General features: G+C 45.4%; 1 protein-coding gene across 7 annotated transcripts in view; it reads right to left on the reverse strand.

The window, feature by feature from the left end:
* RARB (retinoic acid receptor beta) overlaps window positions 1–15413 on the reverse strand; it is a 681957-nt gene that overhangs the window by 144449 nt on the left and 522095 nt on the right. For all 7 annotated transcript variants that reach the window (XR_009261697.1, XM_058729723.1, XM_058729722.1 and 4 more), the window contains one exon: window positions 647–795. Coding sequence is in view for 4 of the 7 variants with exons in the window: in XM_058729723.1 (XP_058585706.1) it covers window positions 647–795 (149 nt within the window). In the remaining 3 variants the exon portion in view is untranslated. The remainder of the gene's footprint in view (window positions 1–646; window positions 796–15413) is intronic.

Below are 15413 nucleotides of genomic sequence, written 5' to 3' on the forward strand. Positions count from 1 at the left end.
AAATAAGCTCTTTCATTCAATTAAGACTGTTGGGCTCGATAGCGATTGTCTAACTTGATTCAAAGCAGCCATATCCTCTCTGACACATGTTCAGCCTCCCCTACTCGGTAGGCTGGAATTTTAAATCCAGCTCTCCTGAATTTATGACACACACACACAGTAGCAAGTCCCTACAGGCTGAAAATCAAACTGTAATTCAAAGGCCACAGGGCTGAGGAAACAGCCAGAAGATAAATCCCAATTTCTAACCTTGGATTCTCAGCAAGTTGATTCAGTGGACTGTCAGTCACATTTAAAAATAAAATAAAACTACAAAGACAGCAGACGGCATGTTCTAAAGAGAAACGGGGTGATGCTTTTCTGGACTCCTTCAAAACGCTCTTGTTACCTGAAAAGACCTGTTATGTTATTTTAAGGGCCCTAGAACATTTGGCCCCAGTCAGTCATTTGCAGGAGTTTCTGAATTTTCAACTCATGAGACAGAAGGAAGGAATGAAACCATCAAATAAACACAGCGCGCCACACTGGGGGTGACATTGCCCAGGGCAAAGCAGCCTGTTTCTGGAGCCGAGCAGGTCACGCCCCCACCCCCCAGAGCACGTGGAGAGTGAGCACACACTGGGCGCAGAGGCCTGTGGGTACTCACCTTGCAGCCCTCGCAGGCGCTGACCCCATAGTGGTACCCGGATGATTTGTCCTGGCAGACGAAGCAGGGTTTGTACACACGAGGGGGAGGAAGCGGAGACGGAGGGCTGGGGACCAGTTCCTCTGAGCTCGTGCTTTGCGTTTCAATCGCTGTGGTGGGGAGGGGGTGGGGGGTGGGGAGAAAAAAAGATAATCTGTCAGTTCACTTCTTTCTCACCAGTGAAATCCCCGGGCACGGCCCCAAGTTCAGCAACAACCGGAGCAAGGATAGGCCCACAAGAACACCTGCCACCGTGGGCACAGCAGTGGGACAGGGACACGGAGCTGTGCGGTTCACAGGGAGAGCCCACAGGCCTCTCTCATTTGCAGCACAGCACAGCACTGTGCGGGAGAGGATTTTATCACCAGGCCACCCTCCAGAGGACCAGGAACTCAGAGCCGTGCAGTGACTTGTCCCGGATCAACGGCGCGGCGCGAGAGCCAAGACCCAAAGTCAGATTTTCACACTGCAGACCCGAAGCTTTTTCTTTCAGCTCTTCTGCTGCCCCTCGCTTCCGATCCACGGAGAGTCTCTGCAATGACTTGTTTGACCCTGTTGCTCACTTAATTAATCAAAAGTAAATTTCCTAAGACAAACGAAGAAAATGCCAGAAGCAGCTACTGGGCAAGCATATGGGGAGGGCCTGCAGCGTGCAGCCTTAAGGGACCTTCATTAATCACAATATGGGTGGGGTGCCCCGGTGGCTTAGTTGGGTTGAGGGTCCCACTCGGGCTCGGGTCATGATCTCACCGTCCTTGAGTTCGGGCCCCACATGGGGCTCTGGGCTGACAGCTCAGAGTCTGGAGCCTGCTTCTGATTTTGTGTCTCCCTCTCTCTCTGCCCCTCCCCTGCCCACGCTCTGTCTCTTAAAAATAAATAAAGATTTAAAAAAAAAAAACAACATTGGTAAAACCTTTGCTACTCCAAGACTAGTCCTTGGACCAGCAGCATCAGCATCACCTTCTAATCAGCATCACCATCTACTAAGATCATCAGCATCTTATTAGAAAACATACCATCAGGCCCCAGCTCAAGCCTACGGAAGCAGAATCTGCATTTTAACAAAACCCTCAGATTGCCAAACATACAATTTATGTTTGAGAAGCAGTGGGTTATCCTAATGATAGGAGAGTCATACAGCTCTTTATTCTAGATTTTAAAATACACGGGGTGCTTGGCTGGCTCAGTCCTTAAGCATCTGACTTCAGCTCAGGTCATGATCTCACAGTCTGTGATTTCAAGCCCCGTATCGGGTGAGCGCGAGTCCCGCTTCAGGTGAGCGTGAGTCCTGCTTTGGGTAAGAACACAAGCCCCACTTTGGGTCAAACACGAGCCCCGGGTGAACCCCACTTCTCTCTCTCTCTCTCTTCCTCTCTCTGCCCCTCATTCACTTGTGCTCTCTCTCAAAAACAAAAACAAACATACAAAAAACCACAATTCCCCATCTCATTTTCTAACCACCCAAATTCCATGGTTAATAGGAATTCATAGAATTTAAGATCCGAGGGTTCTCCCATCCCTTGTCTCCAGATGCATGTTCAAAGCCAAAGCAAGACCTGGCTCATTTCCTATCACAGGCAAAAGTGCTCATGAAGTATGGTGGGAATGAGGAAGGGAGTGACTCACCCAAAGTCATCGCATAATGTTCCAGAATCTTCCAATCTCCAAATTACTTGAGAATATACAGTATATTCCCCAGAGAGTAAGATTTCCAGTTGTTCCACTACTCACAATCTTCCAGACGAGATATCCTACCGACGTTATTGTCTTACAGCTAAGCCTTCAGGAAGTTGGGGCAACTCTACCCCTTCACACACTGTGAATCCACCCTCATATCTTATAATCCGGCTACCACACCGCCATCATCTCTCACCTTAGCTACTCAAGGGTCTCGCTGTCCCTACGCTTCTACCCGAGAATCCCTTCCTCAAATGCGCAGTCGGATAACTGTTCAAAAAGTTAAAATCAACCCCTCTCCCTTACTTGTCGAAAACCCTCCAAGAGTCACCAGTTAGATCAAAGCCAATCCCATTACTGTGTTCCACAAGGCTCTTCATGATACAGCCCCTTAGCAACAACATCACTGAACTCAATCATTCTCATTTATCGACTTCTAAACACCTGCCTTCTATTCCATCTCTTGAAGAGGCCAAGCTCTCCGACCAACTTAAGGCTACTGCCCTTAAACCATTTCCCCTAATTGGAGAGCTCTTCGAGCAAATGTCACCTCCTCAGAGATGGCTTTTCTACAGAAAGCCCCTTCCCACTCCTGATCGCTACATCCCATTATTTTATCTTATTTTCTGTAAAACTCTAACTAGTATTCAAATTTAGAAAGTTTGTGTACAACTTTATATTCTATCTCTGCCACCTTCCAACTATGGGTTTCATGAGGCCAACCTACCTACGTGCAGCATTTACAGCTGTGTTCCAGGCCTAGCGGTCCTGGCACACAGTAGGTAGGCAATTGATAAATATTTGTTGAATTAATACATGAACTTGTCCCCGTTTCTTTTTTTCTTTATTCTAAGCACTGAGAGCCCCTCTAGGTTGTTAGGTAACCCGATTACAAATCAAATAGCTTTTATATACTCATTTGCTTCCTCAAAAAAAAATTAATTATCCTTTTGGAGTAGAATCAACTATAATTATAGTATTTTCATAATTCAGAAGTTTCTTGGAATGAATTCATTAGAGTAACGCAGGTCTAGTAGATAAATCTATATTACAGTCTCTACCGGTTAGAAGCAAGGTATCTGGGACAAAGACGGCTCTTACTCTGGGCAGCTTGGCATTATTGTGACAAGTGTTCTGCAGAAAGGCCGGCATCTGAGATGTCACTAAAGCTTATCAGATCAGCTCTCAAGCTGTAAATGCAAAAGCAGGCCTCACACTAAGCTAATCAGCTTCACTGAAAGCAAATGAGAAATAATGACATCAACAAGAAAACAGTACTTGTTCAAAGTACAGAATAAAATACTGCTCTGTGTTAAAAATCTAAGAAAACAAACGTGCAGAGCATCTCCCCCAAACCATCTCCTTAGAGAAAGGTGCTGTCATCATCTTAGCATATATCCTTCCAGACCACTTTTCTATGCATATAAATGATTTTGGTTCATTTGCTTGTTTACTAAAGTGGACTTCTACTGTAGATTCTGTTTGGGACTCTAAGTTACTGTGTCATGAGTTTTATTTCCTCGTCCATAAATATTTTTCCTGCAAAACATTCCATTATGATGAACCTCTTTGTAGCTAATCTCAGCACATGCCTGTGGCAGATCAATTCTCAGAAGTGGAATTACCAGCTCAAAAGGTATGGTTGTTTCAAAATATTTTGTTAGTTTTTAATTCATGTTGACAAACTGACTTCAAGAAAGGCTGTGTCACTCCTAATACATCAACGTGAGTGAGTCCTTCCCTAAATGCCTCCCCAAACTCCCAGATTTTATTTGTATGGCTTCACCTCCACCCGACTGTTTCAACAACGCTGACGGAGCTGTGTCGTCACCACCGTGATCAAGCCTGCACTGTGCTCTCCCCAGAAGCAATGTGTGGTGTGTGTGTTTGTGTGTTTCCACGTTCTACTCGCTCGTGTAGAACAGCTAATCTGGCTTGTCTAGGAAAGTTGTAAATAGAATTCTGTTAGGGCTGGATTCAGCTGTCAGAGTTATGCCCTGAATTTCAAAAGTGGGTGGTAATTTCCATAAATATGTCACTTTAAATACATGTCCTAAAGGGAATCCAGCATTTCACCCTCCCAAAGAGAGGAAAGAGAAGTTGGGCAATTTAATACCCAAAAAACTCAGGGCGAAGCACACTTTTGAAAAGGGGAGAGACCTCACAAACCCCAAAACATTTCACAAAGTTTGGTAAAAGTCGTCTTCTACAGATCAGAATCACTTATAATAAATGAATGAATTCAGCACGTTTTTCCTGAACAGTTGCCGTGAAAGGAAATGTTCCATTGTAAGCAATCAGTCATGATGGCTCTACACTTATTAAGGCTATGGTGATTTCACCAGTAATGTCCCTGAGCCTTGATGGTTCGGCCTAATGGAAAGTAAACCAACAATGAGAATACAATACAGCGGTTCTCAAAGCTAGCTGTACATCAGAACTACTTAGGGTGCTTTTAAACATTCCAATGTCCAGATTGCATCCCAAAACTAATATGCCAGAACGTCTGGGAACGGGAGCTAGGTATCAGTGTTTAACAAAGAAATCCTGGGGCACAGGGATAGCTCAGTTAAGCTTCTGACCGTGGCTCAGGTCATGATCTGACCAGGTTTGGGAGTTCAAGTCTCCCATTGGGCTATTTTAAACAGAACCCACTTGGGATCTTCTGTCCCACCCCTCTCTGCCCCTCCTCCACTCGTTTTCTCATTCTCTCTCTCACAAAATAAATAAACTTTTTAAAAAATCCCAGGTGAGTCCAAATTGTGGCGGTTCTAGTACAATGACAAAGAGAGCTAACAGCCCTACTGAGCCCAGTGAAATCAAAGAAGACTTCCCAGAGGAGGTGACCAGGCTGTGTTTTGAAGCACGAATTAATTCTTTCTGTTGTGGTTTGTAATTTGTAATTTAAAAATGCCGAAAATGAATCCCACACAAACATAAATAGGAAAGACTCATACATGCCAAGAAAGAATCATCTTCAGACAATCATCTTTGTCATCTTCAAAGACAATCATCTTTGTCCCACCGGTGGCAAAGAATTCAATGTTGGTGCTATAGATATTCAAATACCCCCTCCAAGTTGATAATCTATGGTCCTGTATTTCCTTTGTGTGGCCTATACCCCAGAGAACAATGCAAAGCAAAACAGAAAAGCAAATCTCGGTGGTATGGTTGAATGCCAAAGCTAGCCTTAAGCAAACACGTCAAGACAAGTTCTAGAATTACAACCAGGATATGGCATCAATATAAAAGCAGATTTGTGCTTCAATGCAACCTCTAGACTTTTCAGTAAAAATATACTTTGGCAAAGTTTATTAGTGCTCCTCCTCCCCTCTTGTCCTCCCCTCCGACCACCACCAGTAAAGACAGTGGGAGACAAGGGAGGGGGACAGCCCAGGGCTCCCCTCTCGCTAGCCATTGTTGGTATTTAAGAGAGCTACACAGTGCTTGGCCATTGATCTGTTCACTGTCATCCTGCTTAAATCAATAATCTATTAGTCCCTTTAAATTAGAGTTAGATTCATCAAATGCCCTTGAGAGGTCTCAAACATTTTGTTCCTTATTCCAGGCAAGCACAATCAGTCTATGGAATGATAAAATTTTTGCTCGAAAACTCTGCAGGCTCAGCAGACAATGTGTCCTGTATTAGCTCATTCAGCGATCTCGGGCAGGCCAAAAAAGCAGTTTTTAGACTTCCCAGGGGGACAAGAGGCTTGTGTCATTCAATAAAACAACTGCACTCCAGCCATCCTGATGTGATTTCAGTTTGGGGAAGCAGTCTTTGAGGAATAATTTGGATCTGCTTTTTGCCTCCTGCTTTTATTTATTTCCTTGCTTACTTATTGACTTATTCAGTTCTGTCTGGTGACTGCATCCCCAGTAAGCAGCAGCCTCCAACGTGGCATCCGAACCGCTGACCAGATGGGCTGCCTTGCTTCGTCAGGGAATGGCCAAGACGGAAGAACTTCTGCTGCTCGGGCGAGATGGATGCTTGGTTTCGTGGGTCCCTGCCCAGAGCAGAGTCAGCACCTGGGGTGCCCTGGGCTGCACACGTGCCAAAGGAGACAGTGAGGCCAACCAAACCTGCACCGGCAGAAGCTTCTAGCCCGCGTTTGAAACCTTTCCATCCCTGCAACACAGAGATGGCTGTCACTAGGGAAACGAAGCTAGAATCGCCTTTCCTTCTAGAAAAATTCATTACAGGTCTTGTTTGCCTTTAAATTAATGCTCCTCAAAGGGTGGTCCAGATCAGCAACCAGCCACAGAATTCCTGAGGGTAAGAGGGAGGGCGGGGGTGGGGGAGAAGGCACTGGCTTGAAATCAGTGACTTTCTTGAAATCAGTGACTTTTCCGACTATCTGAGGTTAAGGAGGACCCATTCTAACTCCCCACCCCAGTCCCTCACAGAGTGATAAACTTCACTGAAAACAAATCCCTAGGAAAAGAACGTACAAACAAAACATTAATTTTCAGAAAAAAAAAAAAAAAAAAGGCATCGGAAAGGAGATGCCTAAAACACAAGCTACGACTCAAGGGAAAAAGAAAGATGTACTAGACATAAAATTAACTCTGTCAAATTGCCGTGAGAGTTTCTAAGCACTTGCTCTCAGTTCCTGCCCTTGTCTCACCACGGACTGGCAGCGGGCAGTTTAGGAACTGGCACCGGTCCGCAGACAGCACTTCGAGAAGCCCTACTCTGTGAAGGGCTTCAAATTCAGAGGTCTGCAGACAAAACAAAAACAAACTAGAGGGAATCTCCACAGACTGAGATGGTGTGAAAGCACAACGCCAGTGCTCCCAAGCGACACAGCTTTTTCAAACGCCGCACAACTCCGGGGGGGGGGGGGGGGGCTAAGTCGTTCCCCAAATAAAAGAACACCGAAGAAAGAATTAATGCTGTTGCCTGTTTAAGAGGCCTTGGCACTTGCGAACTTGACTCACCTGAGAAAACACAGTATAAATGCCCTTGTTGTTACAACACACCTGAGTGTCATTTAAACACACAGAAAGTCTCCAACAATAGCTCCCTTCACGATTCCTAACATGCTTGGCATTTTTCTAAAGGTTAGATTAAGTAGCAGATAACATTTTTAAGAGAGAGCACTGTATACTATTTTTTTTTTCTTTGTAAGAACTAATTTAGTGCTGCCTAAACCATGTTGACAGATTTCAGGATTTTATGTTGGGCCTGATTAGCGGCAGGCAGGCATCAAACATTATGAAAGCCCTGCCTTTTTACTAGAACCTTCGGTGATTAAGACAGTATTTTAATGCACTCTCTGGGCAGCTGAGCCTTAAAAGAAAAAGGAGTTGTAAAGTAAAAGGCATTTCCTGCATGGCCCCAGGGGAATTTTGAGCCCAGCGCTCCGGGACCCGGTGGGAGGGAATAATTTCAGCTAATTAAGGGAGAATAGCAAAGTGTTGCATTTGGTCAAAACATTCAGTGGGGCTTCATTTTTGTTGGCACCAAAGAGAGCCGGTCTGGATTTTTTCCCCCTTTTTCTGTGGACACACTGCAGGACTGCAAGGCCCACAGCTCACATACATTAGGGAGAAAGTCAAAGGAAACGCCAAAGTTCAACTAAAGTACAAGTAATTAGAACCAGATTCTCCTTTTGCCTGTGTGTGTGCGCATGCGCGTGCGAGCGCGGGTGTAGACGTTTTCTTAAAATGTAATTTACATGGCTCGAAACGTTAGCGTGCGAGAGGAAAAAAAAAAAAAAACCCGTACAAACTGTCGCTCATTTAGTTTTCCTGTCGCCTCTTCGTTGGGGCGGGAGGTGGGGGAGGAACTGGGAGGATCAGCTCTTTTAATCACCTTTCAGGAGAAGCGGTTTGTTTCCACACGCACGGGATTTGCAAATCTGTGAATCACATTGTGAAATTAGGTAATTGCCAAACAAGAAAAACTTTGCTTTGAAATGGTCTCTCCTCACTCGGCTGCTGGCTTTGTTGTTATTAAGCAGCTCCAAGATTAGTCCAGGGTTTGGGGCAGGCAAAGGAGGGAGGGGGTGGGGAGAGAAGGAAAACATCAACGCGGGGCTTTGGCAGTCTTGACTCAGTAACCTGCCCGTGACCCTGAAGGAGTGTGTGTTTGCCCGGGTCACCCGGGATCCTGGCCGAGGGCTGGAGCTGGGTTATGAGAATCCCTGCTATTCTGACCACACATGCAACAGGTGCCGAACACAAGCAGGGGACAACAACAGGGGCTGGGGCCTGGGAGGAAGACTTTGATTTCGGAGTCCTGAAAGAAAGCCATGCTTTTCAAAGTTTGATCCCCGGACCAGCAGTATCACCATCACCTGGGAATTCGTTAAAATGTAGACTCTCAGCGCCACCCCAGATACGCCTGCTGCATGGAAACAGGCATCGTAACCACCCCCGTCCCACTCCAGATAATTCCTAACCTAAGCACGTTAGTAACATTCGAGACACCACCGCATAAAAATGTCTTGTTACCGCCCTAACCTCAGAGAATCCCAAACATTTTGCTGAGTCCATTTGGCATGGGAACTCTGTCAGCTTCCCCTTTGCCCAGGTCCTTACTAAATACTCCACCTTGTGAAGTACTTTAATACACTGAGAGCTTCAGGCTGCGTGTGTGTTTATGCTCACCAGAAGCCAGAAGCCTTCGTTCTCTCCCATGGAATTCTGGCAGTGGCTTTTAGTTGGCAGCGGGTTCAGAGTTGCACAGGAAGAGCCTGAACTAATAGTATCTGCTATTTACTGAGCACTTACTAGGTGCCAGGGGCTGTGCTAGTTGCTTAACGTGTCTTAACTCGTCTAACTCCTCCCCAAAACCACGGGGAGGGGAGGGACCAGGAACTCTGCACTTTAGAATTAGGAATTTAAAAGCACAACACCGCTCTCAGCCTTTGCGAAAGAGACTGAAATGGCTTAATACACATCACCATTATTTCACTAAAACCCACAGCCTTTCTACCTTCTCATTTTCCATCTCCCTCATTTATTTTCTTTGCTAGAAACATCACTGGGTATGGTCTGCTCAGGGCTATTTACTCAAATTTGAGAACTGCAGGATTATGTACCTCCCTTTCTTTTAATTCATGGTTATAATTTTCCAAACACTGACTTGATTCCAGACATGGTTAAATGTGACGAGATAGTTTGGGCTTTAAAAAGAGAGAGAGAGAGGCTCAGAATCCACTAATCACTCCGCATTACAGCTACACCTGCCTGGGCTCACGGCCAGCAGAAATTATTCCTGGGACTGACTTTTACCATGGGAAGTGCTGTCATATTTTCATAAGGGACCATGACACGTTCAACACCTACATTTCATTTTTATAATACGCTTTCTTGCTTCAAAGAACATAGCCGAAAATTATCTCATAGGTTGTTTTGGGTGACGTTTTTAACAGACGATGCTTTCTATCACTATTTTCTAGGACATACTAAGATAGCTTATGACAGGGTTCAAATAAATTCTCCCTTAAAACCACTTAACAGGCCGACACATCTAACTACTTATTAATGATCTGAACTGAGAGGCATCAGAAATGGATCTGCATTAACTGAACAAATGCGGGAACCGGTCTCGGGAGTCATGTATAGATGAAGCTAATTGCATCGCAATATTAAGGTCCCCCTGAAGAGTTTATCTCAACACCAAATGATTCAGTTCAATATTCTACTTCTAATCAGGATCCCCATAACTTCTAAAAAAGCAATTATTGCACTAATAAATGACATCCTATTATCTGTTCAAATTTCCTGCACATAAAGTTGATTAAAACTGGGGCATTAAAATACATATCATCTCAGATACAAAATTCTTTGCTTATGTGCTATTAATATATGCTAAAAACCACGTCGATACCAGCCTAACAGAAAAGTTACGAGGGGATACTTTTTGGAATACTGTGTTCAAGGAAGAGGGAGAGGAAATTATGCTTTGTCACCTGGGGATCCTTGCTATCTTCTCAGGTCTGAGAACGCTAAGCGCGATTACGCCGTTTAGCCAAAGCCACCGTTCTCAACAAAATGATGCCCCACTTAGGCTGCAAAGAAGTTTTTTGGTCTGGTTTTGTTTTTCCAGGTGTGCGCTCATTTGAGTGGCCTGAAAATAACTTTGAAACCAATTTAATCCTCACTGTGTGGGTTTTCTTGATTCCTAAAAAGAACTAAAACACCAGAAGCCCGCAGAAAACCGTATGTAGGAAGTGTTGGGAAGCGTGTGGGCTTTGCTGCCAGATGACCCTGGATTTGGATCCCTCTTCTGCCAGTAATTTAACGGCCATGCAGTTTTCCTTACTTCTCTGAGCCCTCGTATCTCTTTCATGAAAACGCAGACCATCCTCAAATTCCTGTGGGCGAAAGGGAGGTAATGTTTGCAACTTGCCTGGCACCCAGTAAGCGCTCAGCAAGTAAGAGCCAACCCCTACATCTCCACCACCCTCCCCCCCACACAACATTTCTTTGCATCTTCCTTAATCGAGGGCAGCGGTTCTTAACCGGCATCGGTTTCGCCCCACAAGAGACATTTTGTCTCCAGACAGTGTGGCTGTCATAACTGGGGGCTGCGACTGGCATTTAGTGGGTAGAGGCCAGGGATGCTTCTAAACATGCGACAATGCACAAGCCTGCCCTGCTCCGCTCCCCTACCCCCAATGAATTCTCTGGCCCAATTTATAAATAGTGCTGAGTTTGAAGAGCCCTGATCTAGGGTAAGGATGTTCCCTGTGCGGAGGCTTTAGGACGAAGCAGTGGGGCAGCAGATAAGATGATCTCCCACAGCGCCGGAGAATCGGGTCTGGCATCCCAGCTGACAGAAGGCATAACCCAAGTGCCTAACTCTGCCACATACTAGCAGTCCCTTTAGCTTCCGGAACCTCAGCTTCCCTGATCTGGAAAGTGGACACAGCAAGCATACTTACTCAACAGCAGGGTTTCCAATTTGTGAACTCTACACAAAATACAAACACAAAAATAACAGCTAACACTTGCTTATCAGAGTATTTGGGAAAAGATGGGTTAAGGCCGATCTTAAGAATGTGACTAACAGAGCCCCTGGGTGGCTCGGCTGGTTGAGTGTCTGACTCTTGATTTAGGCTCAAGTCACGATCTCACGGTTTGTGAGTTCGAGGCCCCCGTTGGGCTCTGCACTGACAGCATGGAGCTGCTTGGAATTCTCTCTCTTCCTCTCTCTCTCGGCCCCTCACCCACTCACACCCACTCACTCACGCTCTCAAAATAAATACTTAAAAAAAAAAAAGAATGTGACTCATATTGTTACCTGAGAAAATGACAGAAACGTCTCTAGAGTCTAGTCAAATATTAACACTGCGACAATATTAATAGTTAACCTTTGTGCAGCATGTACTATGAGCCAGCCACTGCCCCCATTAGGTTCTAGGCATATTCCATGTATTAACTCATTTGACCCTAGGAGATAGGCAGACTGAGTATTTCATCTTTACAGGCAGGAAACCGGGGGCACTGTGGTTATGTAACTGTTCAAGACCACACAGATGAGAACCCAGGAGCAGGGATTAGAAGGCAAATGGTCCGGGGTTCAGGAGGAGTGTTCAACCCAGGTGTTGGCGGAAGACAGGGACATCCTTATGACCACACAGAACTCCTTCGGCAAGAGGCTGGCACACCCCTGTCAGCGAGTTTCAGAATACATAGACTACGTCTAAGACGGACACACAGTTGTCCCAGCATAAGGACCCAAAGTAAAACTGGAAATCTAAAAGAGAAAGCAGCTAAGGGTACAGAAATAATGCCCTCCTTTCTTTCCAGTCAGAGCAATAAAGTAGGAAAGTCCCCCAGAAGCAAACACAGGAATTAGAAGGTACACACACACACACACACACACACACCCCTCCCACATCTTCCCTGCTGAGAAACCAACCCCCAGCAGGCAGATTGGCAGCAGCTAAAACCGAGGTTCCAGAGGCCTTTGGCAGTGCTCCAAGGGCGTTTTTCTACACAGTGTCAGGAGCAGTAACTCAGGCCAAATGTGGCCTGCTCAACTGCCAGATTTGGGGGCTGGCGGTGGGGGATGGAGGGGACAGCTCTGGACGCCCCGCCCCTAAGTTGGTTTTCTCTCTTGCCAGCGGGCCATATATACTCCTTTAGCCAAAGCTTAACTGGCACAAGAATGAAACCAACATCCAAAATTCTAAAGCTGTGCCACAGCCCCCTCAGTCATTGTCTACTGACTTCTAGAAGCAGAAAGACAGTGAACTCCTTCCCCGCACCTCCTAGTTCACTAACAGGAAGATATTGTTAGTGCCGGGGATAAGCATAGCACATCATCAGGTCAAAAGGGTGCACTTGGGTCGCATTTTAAAAGATTCTGGAGTTTCCACATGGAATTAAGCTTGTGGAGATGCTGTAACTGTTGTGTTTTTTCTTTTGTAAGTGATTTTTCAAAATTTCTTGAGAAGAATGAGAGGTGCAGAGTGTTTGAGTTGTGGTTCCTAAAAAAGAAATTGCTAAAGAAAACTTGAAAGAACAATGAAATTTTCCCCAATCTTCCAACTCTGAGCGGTCCCCAAGCTCAGGTCTTTTTTGGATATTCCTTCCTTCAAGGGAACTTTCCATCTTTACAGGTAAGTCAAGGCATGTGACTGGAAGTGTGAATTCTGAAGCCACCCGGTCTGGGTTCAAATCCTAATTCTGCTACTTACTATGTGACTGTGAGTGAGCAGCTTGACCTCTCTGAGCTTCCATTTCTCCTTGTAGAAAATGCGAGTGTGCCCCTCATCGGATCACTGTGGGCGTCAGAAGATAAACCATTGTGAAGGGACGCAATGGCACGCACAAGCACCAGGTCGGTCACACGTCAGTGTTACACAAGCAGAAGTACCACCATCAAGGATCACACTTGGGCTGGCGAATCTCAGCGTTGTTCACCTTCTCATCGTTCTTGCACACGGTGGACTCACGTCTTGATTCGCTGACCCTCACTTCCACTTTCCTTTCCCAAATGGCCATCCCTCCTTCCAAAAGAGATTCTTGAAAGCCAGTACAAGTGAAGCAGTATGTGTCAGCGTTGTTGCCTTATGCTCTCTCTGAACAGTCCCTTCCTTCCCAGCCTCTCGGGCATTAAGCCAAAGTGCCACTACAGTCCTCTCTTCATGGGTTTCCCGGCCCACCCGCAGTCGCCGCGCAGAGGACCCCCGGAAACCGCTTCTTCACACCCCGCTCAGGGCTCCTCAGTGCCTGAAAGAGCGCCCAGTACACAGGAGGGACTCAATGAACGTCAGATGAAAAAAAAAACGAGTGAAAGAATGAACTCTGCACAGAAATTCTTCCACGCGGCACCAAGATAACAAATGATGATTGTTGTGGCTGGTTCGGCGGTTATCTGCCAACAAGCGCGTATTACCTGGCGGTGGGACTGGAGATGTGTTTGCGCTCCCGCCACCCCGTGTGCTTCCTTGTGACAAGAGTGTGAAGGAGAGCAGGGATTATCATCATTATCCGTTTTTTCCCCTCCATTATTCACAGGAGGAAACTGAAGCACAGAGAAGTTAAGTGACTTAGCCAAGGTCACGCGGCTGGGCCAATGGCTTGATCTAGAATGGGCCTCCTGAATCCACATACAGCCTTACTCTAAACGAGACACAAAGCTACTTGTTTCTATTCTAAGCCGTTTTATTAATGTGTTGATGTTTTAGGACAAGGTCAGCAAGCTTTTTCTGTAAAGGGCCAGGTAGTAAATATTTTCGGTCTTGTGGACCATATGGTCTCCGTCACAGCGATTCAACTCTGCCACTGTAGGGAGAAGGGAGCACTAGACAAGACGTAAATGAACAGGCGTGGCATGTACCAATAAAACATTATTTAGAAAAGTATATTCCGAGCCAGATTTGGCTTAGTTTCCTGACCCCTGCTTTAAGATAAAGGAAATTAAAACTATCCCTTCTTATGGTAACTGTACATGTTACTATAAAATCCATGCTTTCCTTTGCTTCCAGGGTAAAGATAGAGTATGACAGCCATATGTCACAGAGATGTGGGAAATATTTTAAGGATGCTAACGTTATAGAGCATACAGTATTTATATGCACTATAAATGTGTAAGGTCCGCACATTTCCTTCAAAACTAACCTCATGTACACATTTTTATTAGTTAGGGAGGTCAATATGTCTATCATAAATACATTTTAAAATTCCTTCCTACATATTCTCTCTACTGGGATTATTTATCGTGGCTTGTTCCCTGGCCCTGAGCCAGGCAGAATATGGGAGTTTTAATACCTTTAATCCATTACATGGATTTTTTTTTTTTTTTTTTTTAGAGCTCCATAAGACAAAATAAAATGCACTCTCATGGTCATATATGCAATAAACCTGATATGCCACTTAATATTTCATGCCCCATTTTATATTTCAGTTGTGAGGGTCCCCAGCTTTCAACATGCACCATGACATATTTTCAGCCATCTTTTTGCTCTGATTTTGTGTGTTTGTTTAGAAAATGAACAGATCATAAACAACAAATCTTAATGGACTCTGAGGGGGGACTACTACTGCTCCCTAATATTCTGAAGGGGCACTGAAATGACTGTTTGCTGACGTAGGCCACCCAGTTCCTTGCAATGTGAACTGGTCACGTTTATTTTTATTAGGCCATGCTACACTGCATTGACAAGGAGGTGTATATTTATTTTTATGGCTCGTCGTATGGTAAGTGGTCTCCAAAGATGGCCTGGTCAATGAGCCACACCTCCAGGAATCCACACCAACGCGTAAGGGCCTCCCTCTTGAATCTGAGCTGTTACTATGATTTCATTCTGATCAACAGAAAGTGGCAAGAGTGATGCTGTGTTGCACGTAAGGCCGGACCCTAAGAAGCCTGGCAGCTTCCATATGGGTTTCCTGGAATGTTTATTCTAGAAGAAGCCAGGTACGGAGCCCCGTGACCACCGTGCTGTAAGGAAGTCCATGTCATAAGCGGAGGCCACGTGGAGAGAGAGATGCCATGGCAGCCTCCAGCCGTTGCTGCGATGTCAGCTGCGGAAGCAGACATGTGAATGGAGAAGGCTTCTGGAACATCCACCGGGGTCAAATCCAC

Source organism: Neofelis nebulosa, chromosome 5 (assembly GCF_028018385.1).
Source record: "Neofelis nebulosa isolate mNeoNeb1 chromosome 5, mNeoNeb1.pri, whole genome shotgun sequence".
NCBI classification, from domain to species: domain Eukaryota; kingdom Metazoa; phylum Chordata; class Mammalia; order Carnivora; family Felidae; genus Neofelis; species Neofelis nebulosa.